The sequence below is a fragment of the Schistocerca gregaria genome, chromosome 4, assembly GCF_023897955.1.
Source record: "Schistocerca gregaria isolate iqSchGreg1 chromosome 4, iqSchGreg1.2, whole genome shotgun sequence".
NCBI classification, from domain to species: domain Eukaryota; kingdom Metazoa; phylum Arthropoda; class Insecta; order Orthoptera; family Acrididae; genus Schistocerca; species Schistocerca gregaria.
The window spans coordinates 275,143,321-275,164,355 of NC_064923.1; the positions used below are offsets into that span (position 1 = coordinate 275,143,321).

At 38.8% G+C, this 21,035-nt stretch overlaps 1 protein-coding gene across 6 annotated transcripts in view; it reads left to right on the plus strand.

Annotated features, from left to right (window-relative positions):
• LOC126365732 (serine/threonine-protein phosphatase 4 regulatory subunit 3) overlaps positions 1–18,188 on the plus strand; it is a 114,866-nt gene extending 96,678 nt beyond the window's left edge. For 3 of the 6 annotated variants that reach the window (XM_050008178.1, XM_050008176.1, XM_050008175.1), the window contains exons 16-18: positions 11,925–12,094; positions 14,940–15,103; positions 15,274–18,188. In XM_050008178.1, the coding sequence (XP_049864135.1) occupies positions 11,925–12,094; positions 14,940–15,103; positions 15,274–15,369 (430 nt within the window). In that variant the 3' untranslated portion in view covers positions 15,370–18,188. Of the gene's footprint in view, positions 1–11,924; positions 12,095–14,939; positions 15,104–15,261 lie in introns of all 6 variants that reach the window. The other 3 variants (XM_050008174.1, XM_050008173.1, XM_050008172.1) reach the window with 1 other exon arrangement.
• The last annotated feature ends 2,847 nt before the right edge of the window (positions 18,189–21,035 follow it).

The following is a 21,035-nucleotide window of genomic DNA, read 5'->3' on the forward strand; positions in this document are numbered from 1 at the left end:
AACCGGCAACGCAGTAGATACGTTTCCACTCTTTTACTTACTTTTAAAATATTAGGTGTTCGTGACAGTGGGAGGCCGAGTGTCTCTAGGATTTACACCAAAATTTTCAAGTCACTACGTATCCCTCCCCTTAGCTCGAACTCACGATATTTTATACATATTCATTATGTACTTTAATATCTCACGTAATGCTAATTTACATTTTAATCAGTGTACATTATATTTGTTTTAGTTATCATGTACTTAATATCGAGCTCTTCTTTTTTCGTTTTGATAATAACTATCGGAGCATTTCACCTAATGTTGGAGTTAGGAATCATGCGGACAACATTCTTGATTTCCAATCACAAACTCCAGGTATAGTAGACACGTAATTATTTCTTTCTTCATTCTAATTTTCTGTACTATTTTCTCTTTAGTACGTAATAGTTTCAATACCTACAGTAGCTTGTAGTCTTGCGGAACTCTGGGCAAATGAAATTGTTTTTTCCAACACTCATGAACATAAAACATAATAATACTAGTGGAATATAGAATTCAAGTTTACCGGAATAATTCCTACAAAATGTGTGACTTCTGCCACAACACTGTCCATTTTCCTTTAGGAACAGTACCTATACCTTACATATGGGTTGACCCTATGAGTGCACTTCCTCCTTCTGTTTTGGTAGGTATGCCCCTCTTAACTCCTATTTTCCTATGGTACAGGTCAATCCCCTTCTTGGTGCCCCTGTCCGCACAGTATAGGTCAGCCTTTCTCAGGTCTTGCCTATCTACTCTTTACATCCAATAAATAAATGCTGGGTGTCGTCCATCCGCACATACACAGACACAAGCAGACATATTTAGGCAAAGAGTAAGGGCAGAGATGTCAGTCGAGGCGGAAGTACAGAGGCAAAGAAGTTGTTGAAAGACAGGTGAGGTATGAGCGGCGGCAACTCGAAATTAGCGGAGGTTGAGACCTGGCGGATATCGAGAAGAGAGGATATACTGAAGGGCAAGTTCCCATCTCCGGAGTTCGGATAGGTTGGTGTTGGTGGGAAGTATCCAGATTATATATATATATATATATATATATATATATATATATATATATATATATATATATATATAGAAAGAAACTTCCACATGGGAAAAATATATTAAAAACAAAGATTCCAAGACTTACCAAGCGGGAAAGAGCCGGCAGACAGGCACATGAACAAAACACACAAACACACACACAGAATTGCTAGCTTTCGCAACCGATGGTTGCTTCTTCAGGAAGAAGAGGGAAAGACGAAAGGATGTGGGTTTTAAGGGAGAGGGTAAGGAGTCATTCCAATCCCGGGAGCGGAAAGACTTCCCTTAGGGGCAAAAAAGGACAGATGTACACTCGCACACACACACACACACACACACACACACACACACACACACACACACACACACACACACACATATCCATCCGCACATACACAGACACAAGCAGACATATTTAAAGGCAAAGTCTACATTTTTGCCTTTAAATATGTCTGCTTGTGTCTGTGTATGTGCGGATGGATGTGTGTGTGTGTGTGTGTGTGTGTGTGTGTGTGTGTGTGTGTGCAAGTGTACACCTGTCCTTTTTTTCCCCTAATGGAAGTCTTTCCGCTCCCGGGATTGGAATGACTCCTTACCCTCTCCCTTAAAACCCACATCCTTTCGTCTTTCCCTCTCCTTCCTGAAGAAGCAACCATCGGTTGCGAAAGCTAGTAATTCTGTGTGACGGCCTTGGGAGAGCCAGTCATGACAAAACTCTACCAGCTGGTGAGCAAGATGTATGAGACAGGCGAAATACCCTCAGACTTCAAGAAGAATATAATAATTCCAATCCCAAAGAAAGCAGGTGCTGACAGATGTGAAAATTACTGAACTATCAGTTTAATAAGTCACAGCTGCCAAATACCAACACGAATTCCTTACAGACGAATGGAAAAACTGGTAGATGCGGACCTCGGGGAGGATCAGTTTGGATTCCGTAGAAATGTTGGAACACGTGAGGCAATACTGACCTTACGACTTATCTTAGAAGAAAGATTAAGAAAAGGCAAACCTACGTTTCTAGCATTTGTAGACTTAGAGAAAGCTTTTGACAATGTTGACTGGAATACTCTCAAATTCTGAAAGTGGCAGGGGTGAAATACAGGGAGCGAAAGGCTATTTACAATTTGTACAGAAACCAGATGGCAGTTATTAGAGTCGAGGAGCATGAAAGGGAAGCAGTGGTTGGGAAAGGAGTGAGACAGGGTTGTAGCCTCTCCCCGGTGTTATTCAATCTGTATATTGAGCAAGCACTGAAGGAAACAAAAGAAAAATTCAGAGTAGGTATTAAAATCCATTGATAAGAAGTTAAAACTTTGAGGTTCACCGATGACATTGTAATTCTGTCAGAGACGGCAAAGGACTTGGAAGAGCAGTTGAACGGAATGGACAGTGTCTTGAAAGGAGGATATAAGATGAACATCAACAAAACCAAAACGAGGATAATGGAATGTAGTCAAATTAAATCGGGAGATGCTGAGGGAATTAGATTAGGAAATGAGACACTTAAAGTAGTAAAAAAGTTTTGCTATTTGGGAAGTAAAATAACTGATGATGGTCGAAGTAGAGAGGCTATAAAATGTAGACTGGCAATGGCCAGGAAAGCGTTTCTGAAGAAGAGAAATTTGTTAACATCGAATATAGATTTATGTGTCAGGAAGTCGTTTCTGAAAGTATTTGTTTGGAGTGTAGCCATGTATGGAAGTGAAACATAGACGATAACTAGTTTGGACAAGAAGAGAATAGAAGCTTTCGAAATGTGGTGCTACAGAAGAATGCTGAAGATAAGGTGGATAGATCACGTAACTAATGAGGAGGTATTGAATAGGATTGGGGAGCAGAGAAATTTGTGGCACAACGTGACTAGAAGAAGGGATCGGTTAGTAGGACATGTTTTGAGGCATCAAGGGATCACAAATTTAGCATTGGAGGGCAGCGTGGAGGGTAAAAATCGCAGAGGGAGACCAAGAGATAAATACACTAAGCAGATTCAGAAGGATGTAGGTTGCAGTAGGTACTGGGAGATGAAGAAGCTTGCACAGGATAGAGTAGCATGGAGAGCTGCATCAAACCAGTCTCAGGACTGAAGACAACAACATTATATATATATATATATATATATATATATATATATATATATATATATATATATATATATATATATATAAAAACAATGATTCCAAGACTTACCAAGCGGGAAACCGCCGGTAGATAGGCACAATGAATAAAACACACAAACACATATATATAAATTTGATGAGACTTACCAAACAAAAGTGCTGGCAGTTCGATAGATACACAAACATACACACAAAATTCAAGCTTTCGCAACCAACGGTTGCTTCTTAAGGAAAGAGGGAAAGACAAAAGGATGTGGGTTTTAAGGGAGAGGGTAAGGAGTCATTCCAATCCCGGGAGCGGGAAGACTTACCTTAAGGGGAAAAAAGGACAGGTATACGCTCTCTCTCTCTCTCTCTCTCTCTCTCTCTCTCTCTCTCTCTCTCTCTCTCGCGCGCGCGTGTGAAAGCACACACACACATATATCCATCCGCACATACACACACGAGTAGGCATTTGTAAAGGCAAAGAGTTTGGGCAGAGATGTCAGTCGAGGCGGAAGTACAGAGGCAAAGATGTTGTTGAAAGACAGGTGAGGTATGAGTGGAAGCAACTTGAAATTAGCGGAGGTTGAGGCCTGGCGTATAACGAGAAGAGAGGATATACTGAAGGGCAAGCTCCCATGTCCGGAGTTCTGACAGGTTGGTGTTGGTGGGAAGTTTCCAGATAACCCGTACGGTGTAACACTGTGCCAAGATGTGCTGGCCATGCACCAAGGCATGTTTAGCCACAGGGTGATCCTCATTGCCAACAAGTGAAGAACAACTCCACAATTTCCTCTCCAACCTCAACTCCTTTGGTTCCATCAGATTCACCTGGTCCTACTCCAAATCCCATGCCACTTTCCTTGAAGTTGACCTCCATCTGTCCAAAGGCCAGCTTCACTCATCCGTCCACGTCAAACCCACCAACAAGCAACAGTACCTCCATTATGACACTGCCACCCATTCCACATCGAACGGTCCCTTCCCTACAGCCTAGGTCTTCGTGGCAAACGAATCTGCTTCAGTCAGGAATCCCTGAACCATAGCACCAACGACCTGAAAACAGCTTCCGCATCCCGCAACTACCCTCCCGACCTGGTACAGAAGCAAATAACCAGAGCCACTTCCTCGTCCCCTCAAACCCAGAACCTCCCACAGAAGAACACAAAAGTGCCCCACTTGACAGGATACTTTCCGGAACTGGATCAGACTCTGAATGTCACTCTCCAGCAGGGATACGACTTCCTCAAATCCTGCCCTGAAATGAGATCCATCCTTCATGAAATCCTCCCCACTCGACCAAGAGTGTCTTTCCGTCGTCCACCTAACCTTCGTAACCTCTTAGTTCATCCCTATGAAATCCCCAAACCACCTTCCCTACCCTCTGGCTCCTACCTTTGTAACCGCCCCAGGTGTAAAACCTGTCCCATGCACCCTCCCACCCCCACCCCCACCCCCGCCTACTCCAGTCCTGTAACCCGGAAGGTGTAAACGATCAAAGGTAGAGCCACGTGTGAAAGCACCCACCTGATTTTCCAACTGACCTGCCTACTCTGTGAAGCTTTCTATGTGGGAATGACGAGCAACAAACTGTCTATTCGCATGAATGGACACAGGCAGACAGTGTTTGTTGGTAATGAGGATCACCCTGTGGCTAAACATGCCTTGGTGCACGGCCAGCACATCTTGGCACAGTGTTACACCGTCCAGGTTATCTGGATACTTCCCACTAACACCAACCTGTCAGAACTCCAAAGATGGGAACTTGCCCTTCAGTACATCCTCTCTTCTCGTTATCCGCCAGGCCTCAACCTCTGCTAATTTCAAATTGCCGGCGCTCATATCTCACCTGTCTTTCAACAACATCTTTGCCTCTGTACTTCCGCCTCGACTGCCATCTCTGCCCAAACTCTTTGCCTTTACAAATGACTGCTTGTGTCTGTGTATTTGCGGGTGGATATATGTGTGTGTGTGTGTGTGTGTGTGAGTGAGTGTATACCTGTCCTTTTTTCCCCCTAGGTAAGTCTTTCCTCTCCCGGGATTGGAATGACTCCTTACCCTCTCTCTTAAAACCCACATCCTTTCGTCTTTCCCTCTCCTTCCCTCTTTCCTTAAGAAGCAATTGTTGGTTGCAAAAGCTTGAAATTTTGTGTGTTAGTGTGTTTTTTTGTCTCTCTACCAGCACTTTCCCGTTTGGTAAGTCATGGAATCTTAGTTTTTAATATATTTTTCCCATGTGGAATGTTTCTTTCTATTTTATATACACACCATTATGTGCATATGCAATATAGAATTGTCATTGTTCTTTTACATATATTTTTCTATATATATGATAGTTTCTTTCACGTACTTAGGCAATGTAGAGCAGTCATAGTAAATGACAATGTGAGCATATTACCCTAAAGTGTCCCTATATAACTATGTGTGCAATGTAGAACCGTCACAGTAAACGACAATGTGTGCATCCTTTCCCCCTGAAACCCTCGATGGTTTTCCCCTTTTGATGTGTAAGATTTTTGTTTGCATAATCAAATTTTTTTGTGTGTATGCTTAAGTGTGTTCGTGTAGCCTGATTCTTCAGCCAGCTAAAAATAAGTTGAAGGTTATTGGAAACCATGGAAAATGAGGAGGACTTCTGTGATAGAAGTATATGAACATGTAAAGAGGGAAAGTTAGACATGTACTCAAATGAAAAGTAAGAAAGGAAAAAGTAGAAATGGTTGCTAAGATCGAAGATGGAAAGGAGATAGCCCCAAAGACAGGAAACCCTTCCCACCCGCATTGCCTAGGATCCCTGCTTTGCCGGCACTTGAGTGAGAAGCTGGAGGGAGTATTGTGTTAAATGTCTCCAACAGAATGGACATACTTACTTTTGCCTTTGAAGTCCCCAAAGAAAATCTTAGCAATCCCTATGGAACGGCAGATGGTGAAGAATCAGTCACACTTGTTTGTGAGGGTCGTTTGAAAGGTGGTGTGTGTGTGTGTGTGTGTGTGTGTGTGTGTGTGTGTGTGTGTGTGTGTGTGTGTGTGTGTGTGTGTAAATCATGCTTTAATCTGTAATACCCACTCCCTTCCAAAAGCAATACAAACCCCTCCCATCTACTTCACATTTCATAAAAGCTATAAAATATTCTATACTAAATAGAAAATTATACACTACAATAAAATAGTTGTTTAGTCATTTAGTTTATACTATATTTTTAAATAAAATAGAAATAAACTTCCACATGGGAAAAATATGTTAAAAACAAAGATTCCAAGACTTACCAAGCGGGAAAGCGCCGGTAGATAGGCACAATGAATAAAACACACAAACACACACACAGAATTTCGAGCTTTCGCAGCCGGCGGCTGCTTCGTCAGGAAAGAGGGAAGGAAAAGGAAAGATGAAAGGATGTGGGTTTTAAGGGAGAGGGTAAGGAATCATTCCAATCCCGGGAGCGGAAAGACTTACCTTAGGGGGAAATATGTCTGCTTGTGTCTGTGTATGTATGGATGGATTGTGTGTGTGTGTGTGTGTGTGTGTGTGTGTGTGTGTGTGATTGCGCGTGCGTGCTTGCGTGCGTGCGTGCTTGCGTGCGCGCGCGCGTATATACCTATCCTTTTTTTCCCCCTAAGGTAAGTCTTTCCGCTTCTGGGATTGGAATGACTCGTTACCCTCTCCCTTAAAACCCACATCCTTTTTATCTTTCCTTTTCCTTCCCTCTTTCCTGACGAAGCAGCTGCCGGTTGCGAAAGCTCAAAATTCTGTGTGTGTGTTTGTGTGTTTCATTCATTGTGCCTATCTACTGGCGCTTTCCCACTTGGTAAGTCTTGGAATCTTTGTTTTTAATATACTATATTTTTATACACTCATAAAAGATTATGTTCAGTGTATGTCGTCTAGATATCATTATGTTTGAATAGTACCATCATATGATGTTTTCCACTAATACTATTTACTATTCGTTGCCTTTCATGTTCAGAGATCGTTGTTTATCTGTGATTCTCTTAAGTTCCTAGGTACTGATATAGGATAGTGTAAGAATTCAAGAAGTAAGATTTGAAGGAATTCGGCGCAGGAAAAATAGTGCAGAAGAAACGCCGAAAACAACTCGAGATCCGACGGTTGTCACTCCGTCCATTAACACAGAAAGTTAATGTCTCTGGGGAAAATGTGATTCTGCCCGGATCCCATGGATATGACATTAACTTCACCCGATTACTTAGAGACCAATACTTCTCCCAGTCCCTCCAACCAGTCCACGTCTGGCCGGCACAATTTAGGGGCATAGACACTTGTGTGTGTGTGTGGGGGGGGGGGGGGGGGGGGGCTTTACTGTAACTCATTGGCTAATAACTCCAGAAGCTCGCAAGTTTCCTTTCTTTTTTGTGTGCCTTTCAATATTGTAATGCTTCTGCTTTTCGGGGAGTGGTCTCATTTAATCCCAAAATATTAATGTACACTATGGTCTTACAAGATTTAGAGGGAATCCTTTCAATGTTGCGAGGGTTAATTAATCTATAGGGACGGAGTTTGGGAAAGGATACATTATGAACGAAAGCTCTTTCACTGTTCTAGTGTGACCACTCAGCACAGCATCAATTCAAATGTATCTCAGGGTGTACACGACCTAGGAGATCCGGGAAAAACCAGGGAATTTTTTCATCCGGAAGAAAACTGGGAAAATCCTGGGAATTTTTTAGAATTTCAGGAATTTTTTATTGTTTTAGTTTTCAGTTAAATTTTTGTAATTTTGACTTGTAAGTAGCTACTGTATCCCGCTAGTCCAGAATAATACTGCAGGAAAAAAACATGAACGAGAGAAAAAAACTAAAATAAAACTCGAATTGCAGAGGAAATGCACTATATACAACAACAAAACACAGTGCTAATGCAAGCATCTGCCAAAAGCAAAATGTGTCAAAGGCTTTAGGAAGACTATGCAATGCTTCATAACATCAAATTGCCTCCGATGAGCTTGACGTCACAACTGTTCACATTAGATTCATTTTAGCAGTTACGAGCAGGCTCCTGCACTTACGCAGTTGAGTCATGAATGAGTAGTAACTTCTCCCGCTTCTGGTTACAGAAATGTGGCTGTTGGGTGTGTTAAGTAGTCACAGCAAGCTGCTATTAGATGCTAACACGACAAATTTTACTGATACGTCCAAGCTGCCAGATCCATACATGCGCAGCAGGCCTGGATCTAGGAAGGGGTGGGGGGGAGAAACCGAGGTATCTGACCTGGAATGCAATTTTTTTTGGGGGGGGGGGGGGGGGGATTCATATTCTTGAGGGGAGAAACCTTGTTTCACAAAGCGCCTTGCATCCAGCACACATTGGTCTACCGATTATTCAAATGATCTTGAAACCCATCCCTGTTGGTTTTTGAAATATTCTAATTAAATTTGTAAATGAATCTTAAGTTGGTTTTTGAATGTGTGCTTAGTGTACATTATGTGTCTGTCAGGGGAATCCTCGTCACATTTTGAAGTAAACTTTCCTGCAGGCAAAACGGAACGGGGCTATATGAGCTGAGTGGAGTAAAGCCGAACAGATGAACACCAATCGCTGTCTGTTTATGTAGTTGATTGTGTTTGCAAATAATCAGTGTTGTTATAATTACTAGGGAAATCCATACATTCAGACTACCAGAGTGGAAATAAACCACTAATAGGCATCAGAAGATCAGACATTTACATCATTAAAAATTTTACTAGCGCATTCGTGTGACATCTTAAAGTGTAAAATGCACAAAAAAGATCAACATTAAATGTGAAAGCTAAGCCCCTCTTGCAGCTTTTTAACTATAGAGACCAATATAATATGTGAAAGCTTTGCTGTTCTTGTAGCAACACTATGTATATTAACACATTGCTGTCCGCACGTCTCGTACAAATGTATTCGCTTCACGCCAGCAGCGCTAATTTGGATTACTTGGCTTGTTGCCGGTCATTCTCGGGAAATTATAAGTTGTTAAGTTTTAATAATCTCATCGCTAGTTCTCATAAGTTCACAACCCTGTTCCCCTAGTTTCATAAAATTCTGAAGATATACATACGTAAATAAATAAAAAAAATTGTTGTTTCATAAACTTCTTTATTTGCATTGTCTTTGGTACTTAGTATTTCTCTTTCGTATGATATGCAGCAAAACAGTCTCCAAGATATAACACAATTCTACAAGACTTGTACGTTAAGTTCGTTGTTCTCCTTTTTTTGTTTTTGGAACATACATGACAGTTCCTTCATTTCCATTTATTCATCTCGTAAATAACTATTACCTGGTGTTGCTTTACGTGATGGGAAAGTGTGTCAACCGGATCATGGTCAGACGTACGCGATGTAGTGGCAACCTCCAAGTTTTGCTCAGAAGCAGGTACATGGTCTTTTATACATGAATCAGACACCTTCAATAAAAAATCTTGAAATGGAGACTCACATGGTCTGTATTGAAATATTGCCATGTACAGAACACATTAAAGAGGTACATGCAAACTTTTTTGACCATTTTATAATTTTTCTGCGTATAGGATAATAGCTCATATATTAGTCTGCCCGATCCATTCCTTTCATGTATTTGTTGTAGTCTTATACACTTTCAGTTGTTTTTTTTAATTGTGTAATTGGCTTTTCTTCATTTGCTTTGAATGTCAATCAAGGTGGCATTATGTATTGTATAGATCATTCGTATTGTTTTAATTTTCGAAGCTCTCCATATCTGTGCGAGTACTAAACCTTTCCGTTGATGACAAGCTTCAAACACATTGACTTTCGCGCTTTAATTTTTTCTGTTCAAGTAACTTCTATGCATGTTTTACACTGTTATAATAATCATCCCTGTAGAGGTGATGCCACTTTACATAAGAAGGTCTCAATAGTTCCATCAGTGTTCTTTCCAAAGGCTGCCCAGAACCAGAATATATCTTGAATGGGGAAATGTATCCCATATTCGAATCGCACAGCATCCGAATGAGTATGCCACATTTCGTAATTTTTGACGGATTGTCAACTTTAAAATTTAACCGTCCACACCACAGTATCATTCCTTCATCAATTGAAATGTTATGACTTGGATCAAAGGTTTCTTTAAACTTTTTGGAAAAATAATCAGTTATGAATTGCACTTTGAAAAGCCAGTCAGCATTATGCGGTTTATTGTTGTTGTAAAAACGATAGTCAGAAAAAAGTAAAAATGAAAGTATTTATCTGAATTGGGTATGGGACATCTTTTGCGAAATATCGGTGTGTCTATCGACGGATTCTTTGATCAATAGTCATCGATCCTTGCTTTTCTTACAATTCCCATAAGGATAGCAAGCCCAAACCATTTTCGGGTCTTGTAACATCGACAAATTTGGCATTTTTTAAATCCAGTTTCCTTCTAATACAATTTTGACTGTAGTACTTGTTGGTTTCATTGTTAATATATTCATATAGATCATTCCCAGTATATAATTCTACGATATCCTCAACACTCTGTGTATCTTTGGGAAATATGTTTTAACCCAGAGATCCTTCAGATTTGTTATTTGTCCTCAGTAAATTAAAGTCTGACCACTATGCACTGTCTTCTTCTTCTTCTTCTTCTTCTGATTCATCTGAATCAGTCGGCAACCGTAGCTTTTGCTGACTTCTTCTTAGGCGTATTTTACTATCTTCTGACGATTCTACTTCAGTTTCATTTGTTTTGATGTTCAGCGTTTTCTTCCCAATCAGCCAAGTCGTCTGGAACATCAGACAAGACGTCCGCGCATTCATTGTAAATAATCATATCATATCATCTCTCTTGTCTGCCATGATGAAAGGGCACAAGTAATTCCAAAAACAAAAAACTTGTTGACTTGTGTAATTTATTGTTACCTAAACAAAACACCAACAGAATGCAAAAGATACTAAAGTGCTGCCGCCGGCCACTGCGCAATAATACGCTCACGATACCGCTGTGTTGTTGACAGCTACGGAGCGATACTATGCACACGACGCCTCTGTGGTGTCGCCAGCCGTTGACCGCTATTTTGCACATGATACCACTGTGGTATCGCGAGACAGCATAGTGTTAATTTAAAACATTAACTTTCCTGTTTGTATGTTTGCACTACTTAAATGTGATGTTGCTGTTGGCTGACTACATCACGTGTCCTAGGGTCTAAGTATCCATTGTCATCAGCTTGCGAGATCATGTGACATGAGCTATGACTGGCTTACAAAAGCGCATCATAATCTCGATTTCAATGGTTCAGAAAGTAACTTGTGGTGTTAGTTGGAATTCAAATTTATACTTTCATAGTACAAAAATATGCAGTGTACATGTTGCTGCACATCAAAGATATATCCAAAACATGTTTTCTCCCTGAGTTTGATATCTTAAAGTGCCGGGAAATTCTGTGCCCGTGTGTAAAAACATAACCATTCAAATGGTTGAGAAGTTTTACAGTTCCCAGGAAAAATATACTGTCACTGAACAAGGAAAAAGTGTTTTCACCTGGGAGAAAGTGTATTTTTAACCAGGAAAAATCCGGGAATTTCCTTTCCTTGTCTGCATATACACCCTGTATCTGCAGTTATTATGCTGGCCATTCATTGTACTCTAGAAATGTACTCATCTTGTAACCTGAATCTGACAGAAAAGCAAACGAAGGCATTTGTAGTTGTGAAGAGTCATTCAAAAAGTTATACATAGAGTTTCAGTTACCATAAATGCTGTCGGAGAAGAAAGCTATTATATATTAAATTGTTAAATTGGACTGTGAAAAATAAGTTATTTTTGTCATACAGTGTGCCTTCAATACTGCGAAATAGTAGATACCGCAGAGATCAGCGCCAACTTGAAGAGGAAGAAGAAATTTGGTTCAATGAAGATGATGATTTTGACGATGGCGAAGCTGTTGTACCTGCAGCCAATGATATACTTGGCAAGAAGCTGGACACAGATTTGGACTCCATAGGTAAGTATTTACAAATGTATAAATTTGTCCAAAAAAATTAGTCATTGGTAAATTTAAGCAGAGGTTTAAAATTATACATTGGAACTTCAAATTTTACATTCTCCACTTTTACACTTTTTGTGATTCTGCACCATATATTCTTAGCCCCCTGTGAAAAACCCATAATGCTAAAAATTCCCCAATCTTACATTGCTTTCTAATAAAGTTTGTCTCAAGTCTAAGTTCTTACTCGATGTCTCATTTAACTTCAACCCGTTTTCTTCTTACTGACATTTGATGTGACTGAACAAGTTATAAGTCGCTCGAAAGTAAGATGATTTGCACCACAGGTGGTTGCTGAATTAAGGGAATGTTTTAGGCCATTGTGGAGAGAGGAAATGCTGGGGTAGTCCACTCTGTTTTGCCAGCACAGCTTGTGACGTTTAGCTTCACTGCACAATTATGATAAAACTACTGCTAGGTTGCAAGACAGTCGACACAGTGTTCCAGACAGAGCCAATATGTGGCGAAGGGCCCCAGGCACCACCTTTTCTTGTTCCACTTGTAACTCAGTCTCATCTTTTTGCATGTATTTCCAGTGTACTGCATTCAGTTAACAGTATCAGTCATCAACCTTTTAAATTCAGACACTGAACCTCAAAGAATATGCCCAGTCGTAACGAGGAAACATTGCCCATTGCCGGCCAGAAAACTCTTACTGGCTGACGATGTGTTAAGTCATCCATAGCCAGTGCAGCCACCACACCACACTAACAAATGTAAAATGAGCTTATCTTCTGGATGTGTGGAGAGGAGTGACCCTTCAGTGATAGGAGTGCAAGTAGCGGTGAAAGCATTTTGAGAAACGCTGAAAATAAATTTTTCGTGCAGATGATGTGCTATGACAGAGATGTCACATGGAAATAGAACAAGGGTTTTGCAATAGCACATTTTAAAGACTTCCATATTCAAATCTGATGTGATACAGTTGCAACAACTATATACACTTCTCGTGTATAATCTTTGCACCACACACTGTAGATCATAAAAATTGGCAGCAGTGATAGAGGGCATGAAGAGATGATAGAGGGCATGAAGAGAAACTGTGTGAACTATAAATATGAAAGAAAGCTCTGGTGCTACAGTATTGAGAAATTCACTGAACTGGCTTCTAATAAGCTTCTAACATCTCAGTTGGGGAAGTAAACTCATTTTTTCCACATCTCTGCTCCTCTCATCAAACCTGAAATAACACTTCAACAGTGGTGAGCATATGAAGAGCAGCTTGTAAGAAAAGCATTAAACAATAACAGTAATGGTCACAAAGTATGTGATTAAGCAGATATCTGCATTTATGCATATGGTTTAACAACTGTGATGTTTTTGGTTTAATTCAGCATGTTCATCAATTTTTGCTTTTTTCTGGGTGAGCATAAAGGATGATGTGTCAAAAATGCATGTTTCGAATGTATAATTTGTGGTCATAGCACGTCGGAAAAGAGCACGATTTTCGTGTACACTGATACCACTTTCAATTTTTTGGAGAGTTTTTTCTTGCTGTCACCCATCAGTGGTGTTGTTTTTTTAAGAACTGAAATTTATTACCATAAAGTAGTGTTTAAATGTTGTATTGTACATTTAATTTCCTTACTTAGACATTTTATAGAAAGTATTGGAGAGGACTGCAATTTTTAATCATAATAACAATTACATGTGTTTTTTTCTCATGTTTTGGGGATTTTAAAATTTTCCGCAATTTTGCAATTATAAGTCTGGACCACATGAAAAGGTAAAATAGGTATTTGACTATAGTAACAGTATATGAATGGATGTAATACGTTACAAACAGCCGTGAGTCAAAATACTAACCTGGTTTTCAAACACAGTTCATGGTTGACCTTTTATCTCCCTTCACTCTGATATGTCATATTCAGAACAATTCTGTCTTGTAAGGAACACTGTTGAGCTGCCTTGGACAATGTAATGACAAGAGTCATGAATATATTTTAAGAACAGTCGAGGAATGATGTGCAGTAGTGTACTGAAAACTGCATTAAGTGAGTTGCTGTGGGAGTTACAGCACTGAGCTCTGTTGTTTGAGAGGAGTAAGCTTCTAATATGGCTGTGAACCATTTTATGGCGTATCCTTGTTTATTCCAGGCTTGTGTTCGACTTTTAAGTTACTAATCATTAATTTCTCTCAGCCACCCCTTCTCTCTCTCTCTCTCTCTCTCTCTCTCTCTCTCTCTCTCTCTCTCTCTCTCTCTCTCTCTCTCTCTTTTACTTTTTCTCCACAATCTTGGTCTTGTGATTATTACCATAATTCATACCCTTTTTTACCATTTTCACTAAGTACTGGGAGCCATCTTTCTTTCCCCGTCTTACCTACTAGTACTTCCCTTAAGCCCTCCTTAGCTGCCTTCCTTTTACACCACAACTTATAGTTACACACACACTCACAAAACAACCACCACCACCACCACCTCCTCCTCCTCCTCCTCCTCCTCCTCCTCCTCCTCTCCTCTCAGGCATCCAATCATAAACAGTATCAGCAGGAATGTTTGTTCGAGTGTATGTGTGAGGTTACATGCTTTAGAGAAGAATGACAGCTCAGTCTAAAACTACAATTTTCCAAACTAGTATATATATGAATGTGCCACCAATGAGTCAGTTGCAGGGGAGTGATTGACTTTGATTTTTATTTATCATTGCCATCTGAATTCAGAGTAAAAGAAAAAATATACAGAAAAGCAGGTTAGAAAATATATTGATGGATCCTTGTTTTGTCTAGTAAAATGTAGAGTGAATAGTATTTAAATTTAAGTTGCAAATTTATTATTGAAATGAAATAATTTCAATTTTTTAGGTAAAATAATTGACAAAAAGGCAGAGGGAAATGGTCCAAAACTAATAAACAGTACCAGTAAAACTGGAGGAATCTTAAATAACAATTTAACAAATAGCGCAACGGGCGGTTCTCCTCAAAGTCCATCTGGGGGTGACGTAAAATCAACAACACTGTTCAAGAAGGTGAGTCTAAAAGTGAATTTATTGGTTAGCATTACAGAAACTGCGTTAACATAAAAGCTCAATAAATAATTATGTCACTTCAACAGGCTGAACCATATTATGTTGCTCTAAGTTCTGTTGCTGCATATTGCATAATCCTTATCTGTTTATATCAACAGTCTGTTTTTCAGGCGTTGGTTGATTATGAGGGAGATTCAGATGAAGAAGAAGACGAAGAAGGAACTGACGTTCTTACATCTCCAGCAAAACGTGCCCGGTTGACATAGTGTTCTGTTTCCGTTATGCTACGTTACAAGTCTGTACAGTCATGTGAAAGTGGCATGTATACCTCAACAGTGTGTAAAACTACAGTCAGTTCTGTGTGAAGTTGTGAAGTTCAGAAGTGACTGGTTGTTGTAGATAGCATTTTTAAATCTCGGTCTGGTGAACTCTTTATTGTTCCTTTACTGTGCTTGTGAAAATAAGTGAAGTACATGTCTCACTGGGTAGAGGTGCAGGACCTTTGAAACAAGGTGTAATGTCACAAGTAAAACTTCAGAGCTCATAAATATTTTCACTGCCTTACAGCCTCCCAGTGCTGCACTTCCAAACTACAAACGATTTCATTATGTACTTGTTATTGTTAATACAAGAAATGATGCAGTGTGAAGGACAAGACAAAGTAACACAATTGTAAATATGCCTCATCATTGTATCATTATGACTAGGCATTTGTGGTTTGGTAGACTAGCTTTTCTTGAACTGTCCTGAAAGCATATTTGAAAGGGCAGTGAACATTGTGTGTGTGTGTGTGTGTGTGTGTGTGTGTGATCAAGAGATATGGATGTGGCATCTCAATGTTTTCAGAAGAAAGCTGGTACAAATGTTCAAAATTATCTTAGGTCCCTTTCATGAGCATGTGTGTAAAATGTGTGATTAATCTGAACTTCTGATGTGTATATGTATCAAACTATTTGAGTGAGAACTGTAACCTAAATGCAGAGTTGTTTGGCCAAAAAGTCAATTCAATTTATTAGTTATTACTTCATTTTTAAATCTACATTATTGGAAGCACAAGTTTCTCCATGTTCAACTATGCAACAGAGTATTTCAGCTTAATTATTTAGTTGTTACCATTTTTGATGAAAAAGGGAAAGTATATCTTACAAATTCAGGTACAGCACTGCCTTACATATCACAAACACATGCATTTCCTTTTTCCTACATAGAGTTTCGCCTGCAATTACTGAACAGTGTAATTGGTGTAATAAGTACTCTGTGTAAGAGCCAGCCTGTCATTTGTTTCTGGTGTCAGTGGCGTTACGTCACAGTGATAAGACTTGAAATTGGATTGTTCATTCTGCTGTAATTGTGCTCGTATAAAATTAATATGGTCATGGCTTTAAGGACAGACCTGTAAATATGATGGCCATTATATTCTGTATATTTTGTGCTATGTGCAGTGTGGACATTCTTGAGTAGCACAGAACATATGACAGTTGGATGAAACAGTGATAGCAGTAACACAGTGATCAACTTGAATAATCATTTATACTACTCAAATGTATATGAAGTGCTGGGAGATGGAATTCCCACTTTTTGATGGCTGTCTCTGATGCATTGTTGAAAGGTATATAAAGAAGGTATTAAGTACTTTCTGAATGGGTTGTGTGAATGGTTTAGTCATTGACTCATGTTCAGCAGTGTTTAAAGAAAGTACTTAGAATAACACATACATGGTAATTGTTGTGTGACTCTAGCTCTTTGGGTGTAATATATCCCAGAAAGTGAAACAGTAACATTAGACAGATGTCTGACATTAAAATGTCAGTTGATGTACTGGTGTTGTGACAAAGTGCTTCAAGGGAAGGAAATATTGTACAGTGCCTGAGGACCAGACCATGGCATCGATTCATCACCTTCATAGTTTACAAAGTACTTAGGGCAATGGGTTTGGACTATAGCAGTTGTAGACTTTATTTTCCCATTTCATATTTTTCTTTTCTTGTGGTCTAGAAAGAGTTACGCAATTGAAACATCCATTTGGTATTTTTCTGTTCATAACATAGAGAAAGTTACAGTTGAAATATACAAGTTGTTCCTAAATTTTAAATTACGTGTTACTATCTGGCTAGAGAGAATTTTGTTTTTATTCACTGAAATAAGACACTGTTACAGTATTTGTGGTTGACAAGTAGCTCCTTCTGTGCAGGAGTTAAGTATTTGTAAATTCAACATTCATTCATACATTGTATGTGCCAGGCTTAATAATTTTTATCAAAATGTTCAAAAGGAGTTCAATAATTCTATCAGCGTAGTTGTTAGAATGATTGGACTCATTGTTTTTGTATTATATATGTGATATTTTCCCTCCATATTTCCTTTGTCAGTACACATCATATTTTCTGATAGTACATTCTGAAAAATGTTATTATTTGAACAATAGCTGCATCAGATGCCAATTATTACTTTATTTTACCTGTCGAAATACACTTTGTTTTTTGAAGGCTTCTGAGAGTAACCGCAGATTCTGTTTTCTCAATTGTATGTAATCTACAAAGTTCTGCGGACATGATATTCTTCTCTGTGCTTGTTGTTCAGGTGTATCATTCACCTAGTGGACTGAATTATCAAGGTCTGTGTTTGGACACTGCAGACATACAGCAGTAGTGATTGTAGTATAGTGAATTCATTCATACATTCATCACCACCATCACTGTTTTACTTGTATAGGGAGTGAGGGATAGCCATTGAGCTGAAAGGGAAGCTACGCAGTTCCTTCATATTATGGATTTGAAACTCTTCCACTCTCAGCTCTTGTGAGATAAAACTAGAGGCAGGACCCTCACACTCTGTACTTACATTAAGGAGAGTAAAATAATTTTGGGCTCAAGTATTGTTTGGATTCCTTGATTCCAAGTGAAATCCAAACATTACTGATTATTTTAACTCTCCATCGTCTCGTCCATTGTCATCCCTTTCTAACAGCATATTGCCATTGCTATAACAGATTTAGTCTACATGTTTTGTAGAATCATCCAGAGAGAAATTTTTAATTGTAAATTGTACTCAAGTTACATTCAAAAAATAAAAAAAATGATGTGAATGGTGTTTTATAAAAATGGAAACCTCAAGCAAAATTATATGCTCATTACTTCTGTTCTGAACCATGTTACAAAAATTGTCCTAGTTCCTTTGCAGCTATATAAACAAAGGCATGTGTACTCAAGTAATTGTGTTCCTTGGATATTGTTTATTATTATTATTATTCAAGAGTTTTAAATTGCAGTATGCTCATTTTGTTTTCGTCAGACCCAGTACCACTGTTATATAGTAGTTTCGATAAAAATTTATTTTGACTATTGCTATTTTTATTCATCTCTGTGCCATCATTATGGCTTCTGTACATAAAGTTTGATATTTATTTTTACAGTAATAGAAATGGCCCTTTTCTAAAAAGTCATGTATTTTGGAAATGGTTCTTGGCAAAGTACAGCGTGCAATAATCTGCTTTCATTCATTTATAATATGCAAATATTTATTATATTGAAGTAATTCTAAGATTATATGCTCCTAATATACCTGTGACACAGCATTATCAATGTAAATGCAGTTTCTGCAACAGTATTTTGGAGGTCAGATTTTATGACAAAAAAATAAATTGGCATTTTTGTCATTGCCTGAAAACTTCAGCCTTATAAGTGGTCAAAATGTCCTGTTCAGTAAATCCCATTGAATGAAACTTTTGGCTCAACCTTTTCAAGTAAAAATGGTACTTCAAAATGCAAAGAAAAGTGTGAATGTGGTCGGCTTGACAATTTTCCAGTTTCTTGAAGTTCCAATAGGCCTGATCTTTTTTATTCATTTACATAATGTATCAATATGCTTTAATTTTATTGAGGAACAAATATTGTTTCACTATCTTGTGGTTAGAATTGTAGTTAAATTAACAGTGTATTTTGCAGTGACAGAACACCAGTAATGTTGCCTTCCCCTTAGCTCAAGTGGAATATATGGTGACAGAACAGTTGTGCCCAATGTAGCATTCACATCTCTTGTCATGTAATTTGGGGTGGATCGATGTCAACCTTTGGTTTGAGAATGTTCCAAATTTATAACACACCTTAGTTCTCCTTGTGCCTTCCATAAAAATCACTGGTAGTATTATGCAATTCAGTGCCTTGCACTTAAAAATAATGCAGCAAAAATAGAGTTCAGTTCCCAATGTCAACAAAGAAGCGGCTCCTAGTGCCACATAAAGAAGAGGCTCCAACCATTAGTGGGATGTGTGTCTGTTGCCAGCTGTCCTATTTGCAGCAGCTAATGGAACTTGTAGATCAGAGTCACTGGAGGCTTGGCTCAGTGGGCAAGCATCATTGGGTCCCCTAGATCCCACACAACTGATATCAGCATGTGGTGGAAACTTGCAGTTTCGTTGTCATCCTTGCCTGTGGTGTGGTGCCAGTACATGATATCATGTATAGTATTTATACTTACAGTATTAATTTCACAAGTAATTGTATCTTGTCCCACAAGCTTTTACTATATGTTTTTAAACTTCTCAAGTACTTGTGATTCTCTTAAAATCTTGGTGTTTAAGTATAGCTTTGTGCTTGTGAAGCCCACAAGATACGGTGTTTTCTCTCACCACATGTAAGTACCAGGTGCTGTAGCAGGTAGGACATCATCATTGTTCACGTTGAATTTTAGAGTTTTAGTGTAGGTTGGATACAGATAAATTCCTTATCCCTCTTTGGTGACCCTGTGCTGTTTGAGGAGACTTAAATTTCCTAATACCAAGTGTCCACTGTTTTGCATCAATGTGTTTTGGCCACTAAATTGAACTAACATCAAGAACTATCGTAAGTAACTAAAAATTCTCCTATTATTCAACATTAAAATATTAATTAAAAGCAATCTCTTATGACCATTGCAAAATATAAGTCACTTTGTTGTAAAATTAAATTTTAAAATCCCAGTGAGTTACAATTGTCAGTATATCATTAGTAAATTTGTCCCTCTTGTATGGCTACGTATAACTTTTTTAATTATTTGTGCCTAACCATCCAAATATTTATTCCACCAATCAAAATAGACGCACATTTGGTTTTTGGCGATAACAAATCACCACTGTTGACTCATACTGGCTTATACTGTTCGCAGCATCTAGAAATATGGTAACAGGATCAACACTGTTCCCACAAAAAGAAATTCATAAGGGATCATGGAACTCACTGAATGGAAACACAATAAACCAGATCGACCATGTGTTGATAGATGAGAGACACAAATTGGACCTATTGGACGTGATGAGTCTGAGGCCCAAACATAGGTAAAGATCATTTTCTGGTATGGGCACGGGTGAGGGCAGGGCACGGGTGAGGGCAAGGATATCTAACGCAGCGAAAGGAGACCAACCCAGGGCACAGAAATATAATATAACAACTTTAGAATCAGTGGAACTAAGAGAACAGTATCAGGAGAAGATAACTCGGATTCTGGAAAACAATGGAGAATAGAACAATATTGAAGATCAGTGGGAAGCGATAAAAACGACGGTGGAGACATCGGCCAGAGAGATACTAGGAATTGGGTCAAGACCATCATGGTTTGATACTGAATGTGAAATAGTAACTGAAGAAAAGAACAAAGCACATAGGACACTGCGATCACACTGTACGAGGAGGATAGTAGAAGAATACAAAGAAAAATGGAAGATTGAAAAGAGGACTCACCAAAGAAAAAAAGAGAGAATGGATGAAAGCAAGTTTCAAAGAAATGGAGCTCATGAGAAGCAAAAATGAAGTAATAAAATTCTAGAGGGGTGAATGCGGCACGGTAGCCTTTTGGTAGCAAAACAAGCTTAATAAAAAATGAGACAAGGAATATAATAAGGGAAGGGAAGGGAATGTGCGAAAGATGGCGCAGGTATTTTGATAGTCTCCTTAACCCT